The 18,022-nt window shown below is 42.7% G+C and overlaps 1 protein-coding gene across 4 annotated transcripts in view; it reads left to right on the plus strand.

The window, feature by feature from the left end:
• The window catches only part of FMO5 (flavin containing dimethylaniline monoxygenase 5), an 82,020-nt gene that overhangs the window by 42,648 nt on the left and 21,350 nt on the right, over window positions 1-18,022 (plus strand). For 2 of the 4 annotated variants that reach the window (XM_069090192.1, XM_069090190.1), the window contains exon 2: window positions 13,023-13,195. In XM_069090192.1, the coding sequence (XP_068946293.1) occupies window positions 13,061-13,195 (135 nt within the window). In that variant the 5' untranslated portion in view covers window positions 13,023-13,060. Of the gene's footprint in view, window positions 1-7,314; window positions 7,347-12,510; window positions 12,688-13,022; window positions 13,196-18,022 lie in introns of those variants that run through there. The other 2 variants (XM_069090194.1, XM_069090193.1) reach the window with 2 other exon arrangements.

Raw genomic sequence — 18,022 nt, forward strand, 5'->3', positions numbered from 1 at the left:
GATGAGTAACTAGTATTGGGAAAGGAGGTTTCTCTCATTTATTCAATAAATAACATTTAATGAATTAGAGTAGGGGTTCAAACCAACTGATTAATGAGATATTAATTATGAAGTTCTTACAAAATTGCAGTAATATGAAAATATATGAACATACTTTCAGATTACTGTAGAGTTTGGGATAGTAAGATTTTTTTTTGGTCTTTTTGGAGGGGGGAAGGCAGGGCAATTGGGGTTAAGTGACTTGCCCAATGTCACACAGCTAGTGTTAAGTATCTGGGTCACATTTGAACTCAGGTCCTCCTGACTCCAGGGCTGGTTGCCCAAGATAGTAAGATTAAATATGAGAACAAGTCAGGTAATCCTGGCTGTCCCTCATTTCTATAATGCTCTCTCTCTTCTCCTGACCTTCCTGGCATTTTAAGTGTTGACTGAAAGTTCATCTTTTACAGGAAGCCTTTCCCAACCCCTCTTAATTCTAGTGCTTTCCCTCTTAATTATTTCCTATTTATCCTGTATATAGCTTGCTTTACATATTTATTTGTTTGCTTATTTTCTCCCCCATTAGATTGTAAGCTCCTCAAGGGCAGGGATTGTCTTCTGCCTTTCATTGTATCCCTGGCACTAAGCACGGAGTCGGAGTCTAACTCGTGGTAGGCTCTTGATAAATGTTTATTGATTGGTTCGGTGAGACTGCCAAGTAAGTTTAAGTACAGGCAGGTAGGTTGGGGACAAATTATATGGGGCTTTCAATGTCAGAGTTTATATTTGATCCTAGAGTTAATAGGAAAGCCACTGGAGTTTACTGAACAGTGGGGCAGCACGATCAAACCTGAACTTTAGATCAGTCACTTTGACCTTTGCAAGGAAAGTTTTGGGGGGAGACAATGGAGGTGGCTGGTAGAACAGTGGCTGGAGCACTGGGCCTGGAGTCAGGAAGACCTGAATTCAAATCTAGTACCAGACACCCACTGTATGCACCTGGGCAAGTCTCAATCTCTGACTGCCTTAGTTTCCTCAACTATAAAGTGGGGATAATAATAGCACTTACCTCGAATGGTTGTGTGAGGTTTAAATGACCCTATATGACCCTAGGCAAGTCACTTAACTTGTCTGCCTCAGTTTCCTCCTTGTAAAATGGGGGTAAAGATAGCACCTAGCAAGACAGAAAGGTTATTGTGAAGACCAAATGAAAGATTTGTTTACAAGTGCTTAGTATGCTTCTAGGCACATAGCAGTGCTATATAAAGGCCTGTCCCCTTCCCAACTGGGAGGTGGTCCAGTGGTCCAGGAGAGAGGTGATGACAGGAGAAACGAGGGTTGTAACCAAGTGAGTGAAAAAAGAGGGAGAAGTGTGAGAGGACATGGCAAGATTTGTCAACTGATGGTTTATGGGGGTGGGAGAGAAGAGAACTGGAGGGTCAAGGATAATACCAAGGTTTCAAAGCTATGTGACTGGAAGGATGGTCATACCTTTGACTGAAGTAGGGAAATTTAGAAGAATAATGGGATTTTTGCGGGGGAAGGGAAGAAGTTTACTAGCTGTTTGGTAATGGTATCTATAAATCTGTATTTCTGGTCCACATTGGATTATGTGTAATGATTTTTATCCCACATTCCCCTTCATTCCAAATTCCCAGTCAAAATTTCCATGGAAGATCTAAGAGAGTCACAGGGGATCGTCATAGGTTGTCAGGACTGTTAAGTCCTGGGTTTGTTTGTTTTTTTGTATTTTGGGTGTTTTTCTTTAAGGGGGAAAGGGAGTCTTTCTTTTAGTGCACTTTTTCTCTGCTGATTATACTGTCCTTTATCTTATCAGAACCTCTCTTTTTCTGGATTCAAGGGCAGCTGTCATATATCTAATCTGAGACTTCTCAAAGCTAAACACACCTAGTTCCTCCAGCCAGTCCTTATACATCATGGACTCAAGGCTTTTCATCATCTTGGCTGTCCTTTCTAATATGTAGAAGGCAAAAATAAAACATAGTACCCTAGACATGCTATGACCAGGACAGAGGATGAGGAAAATAAGATTCAATAAGTTTGAGACTTTGCCCAAAGTGATACTAGTTAGTACTAAGTGATAAAGGCCCCTCAAATGTAGATCTTTTGACTGATTCTGAGTGCCCTTTCTCTTACAACAATTAATCACCAAATATTTATTAAATAGCTACTACAAGTTCAATAGCATACTCTGTATTTTAGGAGAACCCTGAAAAAAAGACATCCTAACTACCTTCAAGGTACTTAGAATGTATTTGGGAAGACAAAATAACATGGTAATTACTCAACACGGGCAAAACTGTGTCTGACTATAAATACAATGAATGTTCAGTGAAAAAAGATCAATATTGGTTGGAAATTGATGGGGGAAATCTTGAAAGGAAAGGGACTTCTATTGGAGATTTAAAGTGGGTAGAATTAGGTGAATAGATATGTATTTCATAGAGGGGTGTCCACATGAGCAAAGGCATGGAATCAATAATAAAGACAAGAAACATCAAGGAAATCTGACTGACTAGAATAAAGATTGTGTATTGGAGATTTCTCAGAATTCTATGACATAGGTAGCATGAGTAATATTATGTCTACACAACAGATGGGGAAACTAACACCCAAAGCAGACAAAAAGTCAGGTGTTCATCCCAGGTGACACAAAATGTGTTTTCCATTCCTTCTAGTAGCTTCTTGGTTTGTCCTTCATAATCTAGCTTGACTACAGACACATCTTTGCCCAGTGTCTAGTAAATGACTGGTAAGTAACTGAATCAGAACCCTCTAGAGGTTGTTGTGTTTGGCCTTCATTCTTGAAGAGGACCATGACATCAGGTAAATGATGACATAACTTGCAATTGACTTGGATTTGAGGGAAGGAGGGCTGTGCTAGGTTACTAGCCTCACTTTCTCCTCCAGAGCCATATGGGTCCAGTGGCCAGATATTCATCAGGATGACTGGAGATGGCTCAGGATGCATTGGGAGATATAGAACTCAGAAATGAACCCAGATCTGTGCTTGGAGTCAGTTTTTCCAAAATACCCAAATACTTCCCTGTTTTCCTTGGTGGATAAATAAAACTTGAAAAATCATATATGTGTTTTCTAAAAACCAGTTTATAAAAAAAACATAAGTAAATGGATAGTAAATAGATTGTCAAATTGTTAGGGTAAGTGAGAAATGTACAGAATCAGAGGCATCCTGCATGCAGGTATCTGCCTAGGGGGTGGGATTCCATGTGGATTTGTAGAAGGTCTTGTTGCCCCTCCCCAACACAGCTACTCCCTGCTGCCTGAAATTTTACTACTATCATTCCTATAGTTGTTATAGGAATGTAAATTTTTAAGATCTTCTCTGCCCCTAGGTTAAGTGCACCTGGAGCCTTTGGTGGGAGGCTTGTTTTTCAGGAATGCCCACACCTTGGTGCTTTGTGATTGGGCAGTGGGTCAAGAGGGTTGTTACATTCTCTGACTCAGGAGAAGGCTATATAATCCCTGATGTGAGACTTTGCTTTGGGGCTCACTTTGAGAAGTGTTGTGTGATTTGACCAGATGAGATTCTGGGCAGACATTGAGAGCTCCCCAGCTTTGAAAAACCCAGATGTTGATGCTTCCCTCTCTGGTAACTGACTAGGTATGGATGTAATGGTCAAGACAGTTGGAGGCCTGTCTGCTTGATAAGTTTTTCTGTTTTCTTGTAACTTCTGTCTGTATACTCTGAAGTTCGGGGTGCGGACTTTTTCCCCTGAACAAAGTAAATGATATGTTTGATTGATTAAAGTAAGCTTGTTAACCCATTTTGAGTTGCTTTCCTTTAGAAAAGCAGATCTAAGAACCTGTGTTGGCAGCCACCCTGGGGACACTGGGGTGCTTGCTGCTACAGTAGTTTAGACTGATATACCTAGGAAAGGTAAAATATGTTTAGGAGCAATGTTATTTAAAGTCTTATTTTCCATTTACATTTTATTGTGAAGTAGTTAGTTCTGGTCCTTTCCTAATGCAAGGGGATCATGCCCCTCACCCTTCTACTGACATATGGCCTAAGTGAGTATTCCCTTGTTAAGCACTCCTGGGGAGGTAAAAACAAAAGATCTGCAATTCCCTTTGTGGTTTTTTTTTTTTGTTTTTTGATAACTCTGACTGCCCAGCCAGAGAAGGCCCTTCTGGTCCAAGACGTCATGGTAGACCTGTATGTCTTCTCTGGGGATTTTTCCCTCTTCAGTCACTTCCTTCCATCTGTACTCCCAATAAATATGACCTTGACTAGCATAGCAATTGCTAGTAGTTACCACTGTGGATACAGCTAGGTGGCAAAGTGGATAGACCACTGAGCTTGGAGCCAGAAAGACTCATCTTCATGAGTTCAGATCTAGCTTCAGACACTTACTAGGCTGTGTGACCCTGGGCAAATCACTTAATCTTGTTTTCCCCATTTACTCATTTGTAAAATGAGCTGGAGAAGGAAATGGCAAACCACTTCAAGTATCTCTGCCAAGAAAACCCCAAAGGGGATCATGAAGAGTTGGACACAATGGAAAAATGACTTAACAACCAAAAAACCTACTGTGGATAAAGATAAAGCAAACAAACAAACAAAAAAAACCCCAAACTTCACCCTCCTAGTGAGAAACAAAGACTTTAAGTTCCCGTGAAGGAATTCCAGTAGTGAAAGGAGATTCAGGACTACTCTCTTGGAGTCTATGGTCCAGGGGAGTTTAAGCAACAAAGCTTGGATCTTGACGTAGCTTGGGCCCCATCAGCCCAGGCAGCATCAGATCCAGAACCCTGGCCCCTTTCTTTGCCTCTTCCTGATGCCTCTACTCCCTCCACTCAATGGAGCATCTTTAACAACTTCCCATATGCCCTAACTTCCTACATCTGGTCATCTGTTAGTGTGGTCTTCTTTCCTGCTCATCCTATCAGGAGCTGGACTCCTCCTCAGATCTGCCTGACTCAGTGAACCTGGTGAAAGGTTGCTCTGGGCCTTTCCCCTCCTGACTCAGTGAATCTGGTGAAAGGTTACTCTGGGCTTGACCTTTCTCTCTTATCCCATTTTTCATTCACTCAGAGTGTTTGTGTGGGTGTTAAATGTCTGAGGCCGGAACCGAACTCAGGTCCTCCTGACTCTGGGGCCGGTGCTTTACTCACCTGCGCCACCTAGCCGCCCCTCACCTGGCTGCTTTTTGCAGTTTATCAGCTCCATTTTCTGCAGCAAGGTAAATAAGTTGGTGACACTAATTGAGGAAGGAGAGAAATCAGAAGAGACAGATGGATAAAAGAGGTGAAAGAGGACCAGGTGGAAGGACAATCAAAGGACAAAGGACAGGAGCTTGGGAGATAAAGGCCTGATTCAGCCTTGTGTGGGGAAGGGCATGGCTGAGTACAGTAAGTCCTGGCTTGGGCATTACACAAGCTGGGTTCCATTCCTAGCTCTGCTACTAGTCACTCTCAGGCTTCATTGTCATCATCCCCAAGGGAGGTAGTTGGACTCATTTATTTCTCAAGGTCCCTCATAGCCCTAAATTCTATGAATGAATGAAAGGGAAAAAATATTTTTTTTTAATATTAAGTACTTACTACAATCAAAACACCATAGTGGATAGAGCATTAGACCTGGAGTCAGGAAGACTTGGGTTCAAATCCAGCCTCAGATACTTACTAGCTGTGTGATCCAGGGCCAGTCACTTAACAGCTATTTGCCTCAGTTTCCTCATCTGTAAAATGGGACAATAATAGCACCTGTCTCCTCGGGTTGTTGTGAAGATCAAATGAGATCATTATGGTAAAGCGTTTAACACAGTACCTGGAACATAGTTAATGCCATATAAATGTCAACCATCATCACCAAGCACTAAGATAGCTTCTGTTCTTAAGGAGCTCACGTTATTCTTGGATGAATCAACACCTAGGAGGGTCCCGCCGCAAAGTAGATGGAAGGGCCTAGTAGTCCTCAAGGTACAGCAGCTGGACAGAGGCAAAGGCCAACAGTCCGGAGAGCAAATAATTCCATCTGACTGGAATGTAGAAGGAAGAGAAAGGTATCTTCTGTAATAAATGTCTTAGGGACAGAGCATTCCAAAAGTCTAAGGGTAACTCTAAGCTTACTAAAGCTTAAAAGACTTTTGGGACAGCCGACATATGTAATGTGCTTCCCCTACTAGAATGTCAGCTTTGTCTTTGTATTCCCAGCACTCAGCATAGCATAGTCTGATACATAGGAAGTGTTTAACAAATGCTTGTTGATTGACTGACTGATTGAGGGTCATATCAATTGATAAAAACGCATGTTGAATTCTTTGGCAATGAAGGTGAAGGGCTTTGTGGGTGAGAATTTTCTTTTCCAGCACTGACAGAGGGAATAGTGTCTCCTCAGAGGTTGCTACTCTGTCTGGACTGTAGCAGCAAGAACAAACTGGAGTCAGTCAGTAGCCTGATGGGCACTGCAAGGCCCAAGTCTTTGATGAGCAGGATTCTCTGCTGAAACCTAATGGGAAATTGTGGTGCCTTCCTCCCTGGGCGCCTTGATGCTTCTGATCAAACAATCAGGTGATCCTCACCAGGTCCCTTGACAATGCTGTCATTCACTAATGTTCCCAGAACCCTTGGCTGGATGAATCCCAGGAACTCCTACCTTCCAGTCTTCCTTCTTTTAGCCTTGCCAGCCCTTCCTAGTCAGCTTTCTTTTCCAGGCCTCTTTCATAGTACTCCCCAAGTCTGTTCTCACCAATTTCACCTGCTTACTATTCCTCAAACTTGATCTGGGGCCTGTCTCTGGGCCTCCCTCTGGGCCCTTTGCTCAAATGCTCCCCCATGTATGGAAAGAGGCACTTCCTGCTATTAACCTCCATTGTTTAGCATCTGCTAAATCTGCTAAACGATCTCCTTCATCTGCTCGTCTGGCTCTTTGGAGAACCTTCCTGATGCCCCTAGTTGTTAAGAGCTCCTCAAATAGCCATGCACACACTGGATTGTTTACATGTTGCATCCTGTCTGATACAGTACAGAGTGTAAGCTTTTACAAAGCCGGAGCTTGGTCTTTTTTTTCTCTTGGTATCCCTGGTATAGTGCTTTGCTAGTAGGTTCTTCATAAATGATTGTTGGATTAAATTGAATTAATGGAAATTGGAGTTATTTGCAGAGCAAGTACCTTTTTTATAGGTAACTAAATAATATAACCTTTGAGTGAGAGATATTTCTCCATCGAGGTAATCAGATGATGCTGAGTAAAGATTATTTGGAGCCAAAGGGCATTCAGGGCTGTGGTAGTTGGTAAACTGAATCCAGTTTATTGAATTCAACTGAAATTTAGTTGACAAACTGAATCCAAAAAGGTACCAAGAGACAGCAGAGCAGGGGTAAGTATAAACCTTAACCTACAGGGCCTCAAGTAGGTTCAGCAAAGCCTGTGGGTACCATTGGCATACCAAAGACAAAGGAAAGAAAAGGGGAGGAATAAAAGAGGGAGAGACATAGAAGAACAGGAAGTAAGAGAAAAGAGGATGAGGAAAGAGTCAGATTTCAGCTATTCAGCCTTGGATACTGAGGTCAAAACCTTATCGATCCCAGAATGTTAAAATTGAAAAGGAATCATTTGACCCAGGGATTTCCAAACTCTCTGCAGGGGCCATAGCCTACACTTTGCTTCACCAGCAAAACTTTGGAAGAACAGCTACAGTCAAATCTTTAAAAATAATTATTTAAAGTTCATGCTATTCATCTTGTCAAATAATAATAAGCTGAATTTTTCAAATTTTCAGATAAATACTTTGGACAAATTAAGTTTATACCTAATCTAACAATAGTTTTACTTGATGAGAAAAATGTCATTGTTTCTGATCAATAAGGATTTTGGTTGTTGGGAACAACAGCAGACACAGTAGCTCATCTTATGAGGTACTTCAGAAGGCTGTGGCTTACACGATGAAGAGGAATGTGTGTAAGCCAGCATTTTGACAGTTGGTTCAGTTCGACACACTATTTTTTTTTTTTTTTGCTTTTTGGAGGGCAATTGGGGTTGACTTACCTAAGGTCACATGGCTAGTTTTTGTGTTAAGTGTCTGAGGTCGGATTTGAACTCAGGTCCTCCTGAGTCCAGAGTGGGTACTCTCTATTCACTGTGCCACCTCACCATCCCCACACTAATTTTTTTTTAATCAGGAGTTTTATTTATAAATGTCTTTTCAATTTTATCAGAATATGAAACTAATCTTTTTTTCCCTAAATTTGATAATGTACCCAAAATACACTTCACAACTACTAAGAGAATTGAAGAAAGTGATGGCCACAAGTGTGATCCTTCCATATTGGGTGTTTGGTGCTAGAACATGTGGACTTGTCTTTTTCATCTCCCAACTATTATAATTATCCATAATGGGCATTGGTACAAAAGAATGTATCCCTGAATCCCTAGTGTTGTAATAGAGATGACCTGGGCTTCCAGATGCTCTTCAGGCTGAGCTTGTGTTCCTCCAAGATGGGAAAGCTTCCAGAAGGGCCCTGTGACTGACATGGTCATCCCAGGACTGTACCAAGCTAAGGTCCAGTTCATTATCAACAGCTGGAACAACTGAGATGTGCTAGATCTTGGGATGACAATAACTCTCAAAGACCATCAGTCACATTGTAGAAATGTTGCTTTCTGTGAGGGTGAAGGAATTCCCTCTGTCAATGAAGTCACAGGTCACTGAAGAAAGTTTGGGGTTCTCTTTTATGGGGGGGAGTGAGTTGTGGTTTGTCTTTTAATTTGGTTTATTTTGTGAGAAGCTTTTAATTGGGAACTCCTCCACAGATCCATCTGTAACTTTTAAGTATTGGGGGCACTGAGTGATTTGTCCCTGGAAGGACTTGGTCTGAGAGCTTCCTAGCTCCAAGGCTGGTGTTCAGTTGATCAATCAGAAAGCATTTATTAAATACTTACTATTGGGGTGGGAATAGAGCACCAGGTCCGGAGTCAGGAAGATCTGAGTTCTAATCCAGTCTCCAGACACTGTGTGTCCCTGGGAAAGTCCCTTAGCTCCTATTTGCCTTAGTTCCTCATCTGTAAAATGGGGGTATACCAGAGAAGGACATGGCAAGTATCCAGTATCTTTGCCAAGAAAACCCCATGGACAAAGTCCATGGGTCACATAAGCACTATTGAACAACAACAGCATTCTAATCACTGGGGCTACAAAGAAAAAAGGAAAACAGGTCTGCTTACTCTGCCCTGAAAGCATTTGCTATTCTCGTGGGGACAATGTGTGTACATATAAAGATACATTTGAAGTAGCTCCAAGGTAAACTTAGAGGGGAGGGCATCAGCAACTGGGTGAACCAGGAAAGGCCTCCTGTGGAATGTGTCTTTTGAGCTGAGTCTTAGAGGGAGCCAGAGATTTTAAGAGACAGGAGTTGGGAGGGAGAGCTTTCCAGGCATGAGGGGTGGCCAGTGCTAAGGAACAGAGGCAGCAGGTGGAGGATTGTATGTAAGAAACAGTAAGTAGGTCTGTGTGTCCAGACCACAGAGGGCAGGGACAAAGGTGGTGTATATCAGTAAAGACTGGGAGGGGCCACAGGGTAAAGCACTTTCAAGGCCAAACAGAGAAGCTTCTATTGAACCTAGAGGCAATTGAGAGCCCCTGGCATTTGCTGAGTTGAAGGTGATGTGGTCAAACATGTGCTTTAGGAAAATCACTTTGGCAGTTACTGGGACAGGGAGAGACTTGAGGCAGGGGGCCCAATTAAAAAAAAAATTGATAGGGGGCAGCTAGGTGGCACAGTGAATAGAGCACCAGCCCTGGAATCAGGAGGACCTGAATTCAAATCCGGCCTCAAACACTTAACACAAAACTAGTTGTATGACCTTGGGCAGGTCACTTAACCTCAATTGCCCTACCTTCCCCCCTCCAAAAAGCAAAAAAAAAGAAAATGATGACAGTAGTCTAGGTGAGAAGTAAGGAAGGCCTGACTTCAAATGGTGGCTATCTGAGTGAAGAGATGGGGAGAGGAAGAAATGATAAGATTTAGCTTCTCTTTGGATATCCTCTCAATATGAGAGCAACATGATCTAGCAAATAGAGCATTAGGCTTAGAAGAAGGAAGTTCTGGTTTTGAGTGACGCCTCTGATACTCCCCAGATCAGTGTGATCTTGGCAAAGATCTGAGCCTGAGTGCTGTCATGTATGAATGGTTCTATGTCACAAAGTTGTAGTAAAAATCAAGAGATAATGCATTTAAGTCTTGCAATCCTTCAAAGGTCTCTTTACAAAACACAAACACACTCTTATGAATCTTACGTTGTTACACGAGAACCCAAATCATTTTACAGGCCACCTGCTGAGCTGGATTGACAGTCAACTGGTTGGCCATACTGTCTAAGGACCAATTGAAGGAACTATAGATGTTTATGTTGAAAAAAAGGAGACTCAGGGAGTAGAACCAGGAAACATGGCTAGAAATCTCAAGGAGGCAAATTTAGATGTGTGTGTGTGTGTGTGTGTGTGTGTGTGTGTGTGTGTGTGTGTGGATAGCTAAGGGAGCTATCTATAACTGGGATGGATTGCCTGGGGAAAGATACTCAAATGTTCTTCACTAGAGATCTCTAAGCAAATACTGGATGACCTTTTTTTGAGTATGTTGTAAGGAATCTTTTCTTGGGTTGGGCTGGATGACTGACTGATGCAATTTCTTCCAGCTCTTAAATTCTGTGGTTCCATAATTGTGTATCATAAAATAACCCCAGATTTCCATAGGAGAGTATTATACAAAATGTTCTAGGCTTGGCTGTAAAACTAGTTTACATAAATTGTTGGACTAATTCATTTGTTGCCTCTAGACCAAGAATCAACTAACTTTTCAACCTTGTGTATCATAACATGGAAATCTATCATATTTTTTTTTAAGCAATCGGGGTTAAGTAACTTGCTCAAGGTTACACGGCCAGGTGTTTCTGGGTGGGTGCTAAGTGTCTGAGCCCGGGATTGGATCTCCAGGTCATCCCACACTGGAGCCGGTGCTCTTACTCACTGTGCTACCTGGCCACCCCGAAATCTATCATTTCTATTAATCTCTGAGCTAGGTATTGATTGGAGGACACCTACATTACCAACTACCTGCCAACCCAAACAACAAAGCGATTTTGGTATTCACCAACATCACCACTTTTACAGTTTGAGAAACACTGATCTAATCCAACCCCTTCATTTTATAGATGAGGAAACAGCTGAGAGGCTTAAGTGGTTTCACTAACTGGCTATTGCCTAAGTAGTATAATTTCAAAGGCCCCAAGGAGGCTCCCTTGCCACTTTCCTGCTAATACCTGAAATCCCCTTAAATAGTGACTAAGCTTTTCTTCTCTTAATTAGAAGAAAAAAAAGGAGGGGGCAAAATGCAAATACTCCTAGAGCAGCTATCAAACTTGCCACAGTAAGGTGTGAAAAATAACTATCTTCATTTTTTTTCCTCAAGAGAAGATGCATTAAGAAAGGGAAAAAAGGTATACAACAAGGACATTGGGTGCCTAAAAGGGAAAGGAGAGGGCAGGAGGCAGAGAGAGCAAAGTATACAGAAAAGGAAAACTAAGGGAGAAGGGTGGCCCAGTCAAAGTTGTGCAGAATGTGGAGGCAGAAGTCCTAGATTCAAATTACAATTCTGCTGCTGTCTATGCGACATTGGATAATTCCCTTACCCTTACCCTCTCTGAGTCATTTGTAAAATAAGGGGATCCCTCTACATTGTCTCTAGGGCCCTTTCCAGATCTGTATCTATAATATTACGGCTTTTCCATTCCTCAGACTTTTGTGTAAGACCACTTGGGAAAGGACCCTTCTGGGAATTCACTGACGAATTTAGAGGCGCTAGGTTGGGGTAGGATTCTCCTAAGATTCATTATCTGCAATAAATCTAGGACCTTCCCCACTTTGGCATTGGTACCCATTGCTACCACCTAGTATCAGCCCTCATCATCACTGCCCTGAATTGACTATGGCAGCCTCCTAACTAGGTTTCCTGATCTAGCCCTACACTCATCCTTCACACCCTTTACCAGGATCATTTCCCTTCCAAGCAGGTCTTTTCAGCTCAGTGCCCTCTAATGCCTGTTTACTGAATGAATTCAAGGCTGTCCAGACAATCAAGGCTCTCTGAAACGTTTCGAGACTTTCCTCACCCTCCCTTCCATGTACACTGTGATCCAGTGTGTGCTGTACACACGTAGGACTTCCCTTCATTCTTTGCCTTTGTTTGTGCTGCTCCTTATACTTGAAAAGCCCTTCTACTTCCTACCTCTCACCAACTTGGCAGTGTAGGATATGGACAGATAGCCACCCTCCAGGTGAGCCTTTACACTTACATACCAACTGTATGACTGACCATAAGCAATTCACCAAACTTTTCAGCACTCAGGACATCCTGTTCAGGCTCTACATTTCAGAGTAGATACAGAGGCAGTTTCCCCAGATTTCCTTATACCAATGCCTAAAACCAAACAAAAAATGTTTTCACTATTTGGGATTTTTTTTTTTCCTTCTAGCAGCAATCATTTCTCTCCAGCCTGGACTGAAGAAGTGGGAGGCATCAGTAGGGAGGTGGGGCAGAGCAGCTCCTCCCCAGTCTTTTTTTTGGCTTTGGCAATGGGGCTGTGTCCTTCCTTGTCACCACTAGTGAGTGCCAGAGGAGGAGAGCACAGCCCAGAGACCACAAGAGGACAGATCTAGAAAGGAGGTGAGTTAAGGGGCTTTCTGGCCTGTGTTCACACAGTCAAGCTCTTCTCATCTGCCATAGACTAAAGAGGGCCTCTCAGATCTGCTGCCGTCCTCAGCATCTGATAGTAGGTAAACAGGGAGAGCTCAGCATCTGGGCTTCCTGAGATGACCCTGGCCATCTGCTAAGCAGGCTCTTGTGGGGGGAATTTGTGCACCAGGTAAGCCGGGAGTGTTCTAGATAGACTTTCTCCCACTCTAAGATGTTGTCAATCTGCCAAATGAGTCCCCCTGCAACTCCAACATTTTCTACTTCTCTGATGGGGTTAGTGATTTCTCTCCCATTCTCTCTGACAGGTGGAATTCCCTTCCCTCAGAGGATCTCTCCAGAGAAAATGACCAAGAAGAGAATTGCCGTGATTGGAGCGGGTGTGAGTGGACTCAGCTCTATCAAATGTTGCCTGGATGAAGATCTAGAACCAGTGTGCTTTGAGAGGACTGATGACATTGGAGGGCTCTGGAGGTATCAGGTAAACTGCCCGTGTCCTTAATTCTTGAAGAGCTCCCTTTATCTGCACACCATGACTGGTAATACAGTGGTGGGTGCTACTTCTACCACCTTCAGTAACTCCCTTAACAAATCCTCTGCCCAAAGCAATTGTCTAATTCCCTGCCACTAACTCAGGTGGACTGGCAGGGAAAGTCCCTTCAGAGAGCTTCTTCCAAAACATTTCAATCCCCTTTTATGTGTGCAGGAACCCACCAGGCTCTGTCAACCACAGCAAGGTCAGTACTCCCACCCAGTGCATAGGAGACAATGGTAGTGATTAGGCTGTTGGAGGAACTATCCCATGTTTCTAGGGCTCCTACCTTAGTTTTCCCAGGTGAAATAATTAATAGCACATTTGTAAAACTTGATGTTTCAGGCTGAAAGGTGTTCTGAGGTGATATGTTATTATAAAAACATACTAAAATTGTGGCAAGTCCACTACCTTCGTAGAAATTTCCCACGCCAGGAGAAAAGAAAGTCAATGGTGATTCTTCATTCCTCCTGATAATCTACCTAAAGGAGAAACATGTATTTATCCACACCGAGGCCTCTGTTTTTCTTTTCCATTCTCCCTTTATTAGAACCTTCATCCTCTTAATGGTTGCCTTCCACTTTCATATACTGACTTTACTAAACCTGCCTCCCTTTACTGTCTTCTCTCTTGACTTCCTGTCCACAGGTAGGGTCTCCGTGCCTAGGTATAAAATGACATTATGGTTCTGGCTGAAGGTTCATAGTAAAGCAGCTAGATGGTGTAGTGGATAGAGCATCAGGCCTGGAGTCAGGAAGATCTGAGTTCAAATCCAGCCTCTAGACATTTACTAACTGTGTGACCCTGGGCAAGTCACTTAACCCCTGTTTGCCTCAGTTCTTCATCCATAAAATGGGGACATACTAGAGAAGGAAATAGCAAACCACTGCAGTATCTTTGTCAAAGTCCATGGGATCACATAGAGTCAGACGTGACTGAACAGCAGCAACAGAGATAAGGGATTGCTAAACCCAGCAGCAGTAACCTCTTTTCTGCCTCAGCCCACTGACTCAATGACATCTCACCCCCAAACACTTATGTAAAGTGCTTGACCAGCACCACAGTGTTAAACATCATTTAGGAGTGAATAAGGTATCTGAAATGTCTCAGGCTCCTTAATAGATCACAGGTGATATTTTGTACCAGTTTACAAGAACTGCCTCATCCATATTGGGTCAATACTAGTCCCTGTGGTAGAGCCTTCCAAGCTCGTGTTTGTCTGATCAGCCATAGTCGGACACGCTGTACCAACAACACAGTGATGTCCCTTTGGTCCTCTGTGAGAACCAAAGGGCAATAGCCAAGAAAGCAGAAGGAGGAAGAGAAGAGGGAGAAGGAGGAAGAGCAGGAGGAAGGAAGGAGAGAGGAGGAGGAGAAGGAAGGAGGAGGAAGAGGAGGAGGAAGGAAGGAGGAGGGAGGAGGAGAAGGAAGGAGGAGGAGGAAGGAAGGAAGAGGAGGAGAGAGGAGAAGGAGGAGGAGGAAGAGGAGGAGGAGGAGGAAGGAAGGAGAAGGAGGAGGAAGGAGGAGGAGGAAGAGGAGGAGGAAAGAAGGAGGAGGAGGAAGGAAGGAGGAAGAGGAGGAAGGAATGAAGAGGAGGAAGGAAGGAAGAGGAGGAAGGAAGGAGGAAGAGGAGGAGAGAGGAGAAGGAGGAGGAGGAAGGAGGAGGAGGAAGGAAGGAGGAAGAGGAGGAAGGAAGGAGGAGGAAGGAAGAAGAGGAAGGAAGGAGGAGGAGGAAGGAGGAGGAGGAGGAAGGAAGAGGAGGAGGAAGGAAGGAAGAGGAGGAGAGAGGAGGAGGAAGAGGAGGAGGAGGAAGGAGGAGGAGGAGAGAGAAGGAGGAGGAAAAAGAAGAAATCTAATTCTCTATGGTTTGCAAAGAACTATATATATATATATGTATATATATATATATTAACTCATTTGATCTTCACAGCAACTCTGTGAGGTTGGTGTTATTATTATCCCCTTTACAGACAAGGAAACTGAGGCTGAGAAAAGTTAAGAGATTTGTGTGGAGCCATAGCACTCGTAAGTGTCTGAAGTGAGATTTGAACTCAGGTCTTCCTGACTCCAGGTCGTGCACTCTATACACTGCCATCTAGCTTCCTCATTGCTATAAGGTTTTCAGCTAGAAAACAACTTAAGGTAAAAAGTGTTTCCCTAACCAGGTGAGCACCCGGCTTCCTTCCTCTTATCCTCACCCTCCCTATCTCTCCAGCGCAGGGATATGCATAGGTGACTCCTTTCGTTTTCCCTTCTTCACTTGCAGAGATTCCTTGGAGAGAGTTAACAAAAGCCCACAGCTGTCCCATGCCTCTCTCTTCTAGTTAGCTACAACTTCCTAAGAATACCTCAATGTTTCCTCTCAGGGAATCAGAGAGTTGTTTCTGTTAACAACCAATAGGAACAAACAAGCTTTGGGGGATTGATAGGGGAGAGAATACTTTGAAGGTAAGTATCACAGATGAAGAAAAAGAGGGACTAGGGGGAGGAAACAGGATGATCAGGCAATCCCAGCATGGCACTCTTATCTACAACTGGGGGAAGGCAAACGCTTTTCAAAATTTCTGTTGGTAATAGAAGCAATTTAGGACCTGTGCTTAGTGTCTTATGAGGGTGTGGATGCATGTTTCTGTAGAAGCTCAGAGCTTACATTTGCAGATTTTTTTGTGCTGTCTTTATGGGCACAGTGGAAAGAGGTGGTTTAAATGATAGTACGGTTGGATAGATTGAGAACTCTGAATGACTGCACCAAAGTTGTAGTCATTAGTGGGTTGATCTCCCTTTGGAGCAAAGTTTCTAAAGTTGAGTCCCAGGAAGCTATCTTTGACCCTGTGCAGCTGAAGATTGTTATTAGAGGCAGAGACAGCCTAGATGTCATGCTTATCAAATTTCAGCCAGTTTAAAGCAGAGAAATAAAACTAACATTTTGGATGACAAAGTTAGGATGCAGAAAGGCTAGATTATTGGAGTGAGTCATATAAGGTGATGTTTATAGAGGAGATACATGTACAGTCCTACCATGGGGTTCAAAAAATTAACTTCACAAGTAAAGGTAGGGAAGTGGAACTAGGCAGAAGTTTGTGTAAAAATAATCAGGGAGGAGTGAGGGTTTAATGGACCTTAAGATCATTTAGCGTCACCAGTGTGAGTTAGCAGCTAAAAAAACACATTCAGTTTTAGGCTGACATTGAGAGATGTTGTACTCAAAATAACGGAGCTGAGAGTACTCTGTCCTAGTTAGACCATATTGTGTTCAATTCTACAGTGATTTGATTTTGACTTATCATCTGTTAGTAAAGAATGCACAGTAAAATAAATGAGCTAATGAATAAGCAAATAAATAGATAGGGTAAGACAAGAAATAAGAAAGAGCGATAAACTTGAAGTCTGGAAATCTAGTTTTGATTCCTTTCTTAGATGCTTCCCACCTATATGCCCATAGATAAAGCACAGCCTTTCAGTTTCTTCATCTGTAAAAAATAGAGATAATAATTTCACTACCTACCTTGCAGAGTTGTGGAGGAAGTACCTTCAAACCTTAGGGAATGATATGAATGTCACTTACCCCAATGGCTCTCTGAACTCATCAATGTAGGTATTTTCTCTAACACAGATCACAATCCATCCATGTTGTCACATCTCGTACCAATCTCATCCAGGTCCTCCCATAAATTCACCAGTATGCCAGAGGCCTTCCTTTTCTTGGCATCGCATGTTTGCCAGTGGAAGCATGAACTCTCTACATGTTATCCCTCACTCTCATTACATCAATGACTTGGCCCATTTTTCACCCAATCATACATTTCTCTGATGACAAACTTTATACAACTTCATAATTATTTCTCTGCTCATCTCCACTGTGCAAATCTCCATTGCCTTTGGACCACCCTCAACCTCAGATCCTTGGTATCTCTAGTTTTCTATGACTCTCAGTCAGACAAAAAAAAATTGGTGTTTAAAGGGAATAACTTGAAGTCACTTTGTAAAAAAATTATGCTATTTCCCAAAGACAATGTATCCTACTCCCCTATGCCTGTTCAGTTCTGAGCCCAGCTCATTAAGCTTTTGCTCTGCATATCTAAGATGTGTGTACTGAGTAATCAGCTAGCTCTATGGGCTGTGTCCATCCAGCTGCATATCACAGTGTGGGCAATATTCATTCTTCATCCACTTGACTTTTCCTGTGTACAGATTTAAGTAAAATTCTTTTGATCATTATTAATAGTAACAATAATATAACAGTTAGTATTTATATAGTGCTTTAAAGTTTTCAAAGCATTTTACAAATCTTAACTCATTTTATCCTCATAGACAACTCTGGGAGTTCAATGCTATTATTACCCTTACATTACAAATGAGGAAACTGTAGCAGATTGAGGCAGAGTGACTTGTTCTAAGTGTTTGGGGCCAGATTTGAACTCAGGTCTTCCTCACTACAATTCTAGCCCCATAGCCACTGTGCCCCCTACTTACCAAGGTGAAGGATGGTGGATCTTGTTCAGGGTTCTCTGAAGTGCTCAGGACTTAGTTATGCAATCCACAAAGTTATGGCACCCGGAGGACCTCCCTTTCTATAGGAATCACTTCCTCTTCAACTTGTCCTCTCTGCTGGATTGTCTCCTTGCCAATGGCAAATACCTTTACTATTTTATGCATTGCTTGTTATTAATAATCAGAGGTTCACTGAGCAAAGTTAGAGTTGTTTTATCTTTCAAGGACACTTATTTGATTCTTACATGTGTTTATGATGAGGGCGGGTCAAGGAGTTCAGGGAGT

The sequence above is a fragment of the Petaurus breviceps genome, unplaced genomic scaffold (assembly GCF_028583685.1).
Source record: "Petaurus breviceps papuanus isolate PSGF00001 unplaced genomic scaffold, PetGlider_PUasm1.0 186, whole genome shotgun sequence".
Classification (NCBI taxonomy): domain Eukaryota; kingdom Metazoa; phylum Chordata; class Mammalia; order Diprotodontia; family Petauridae; genus Petaurus; species Petaurus breviceps.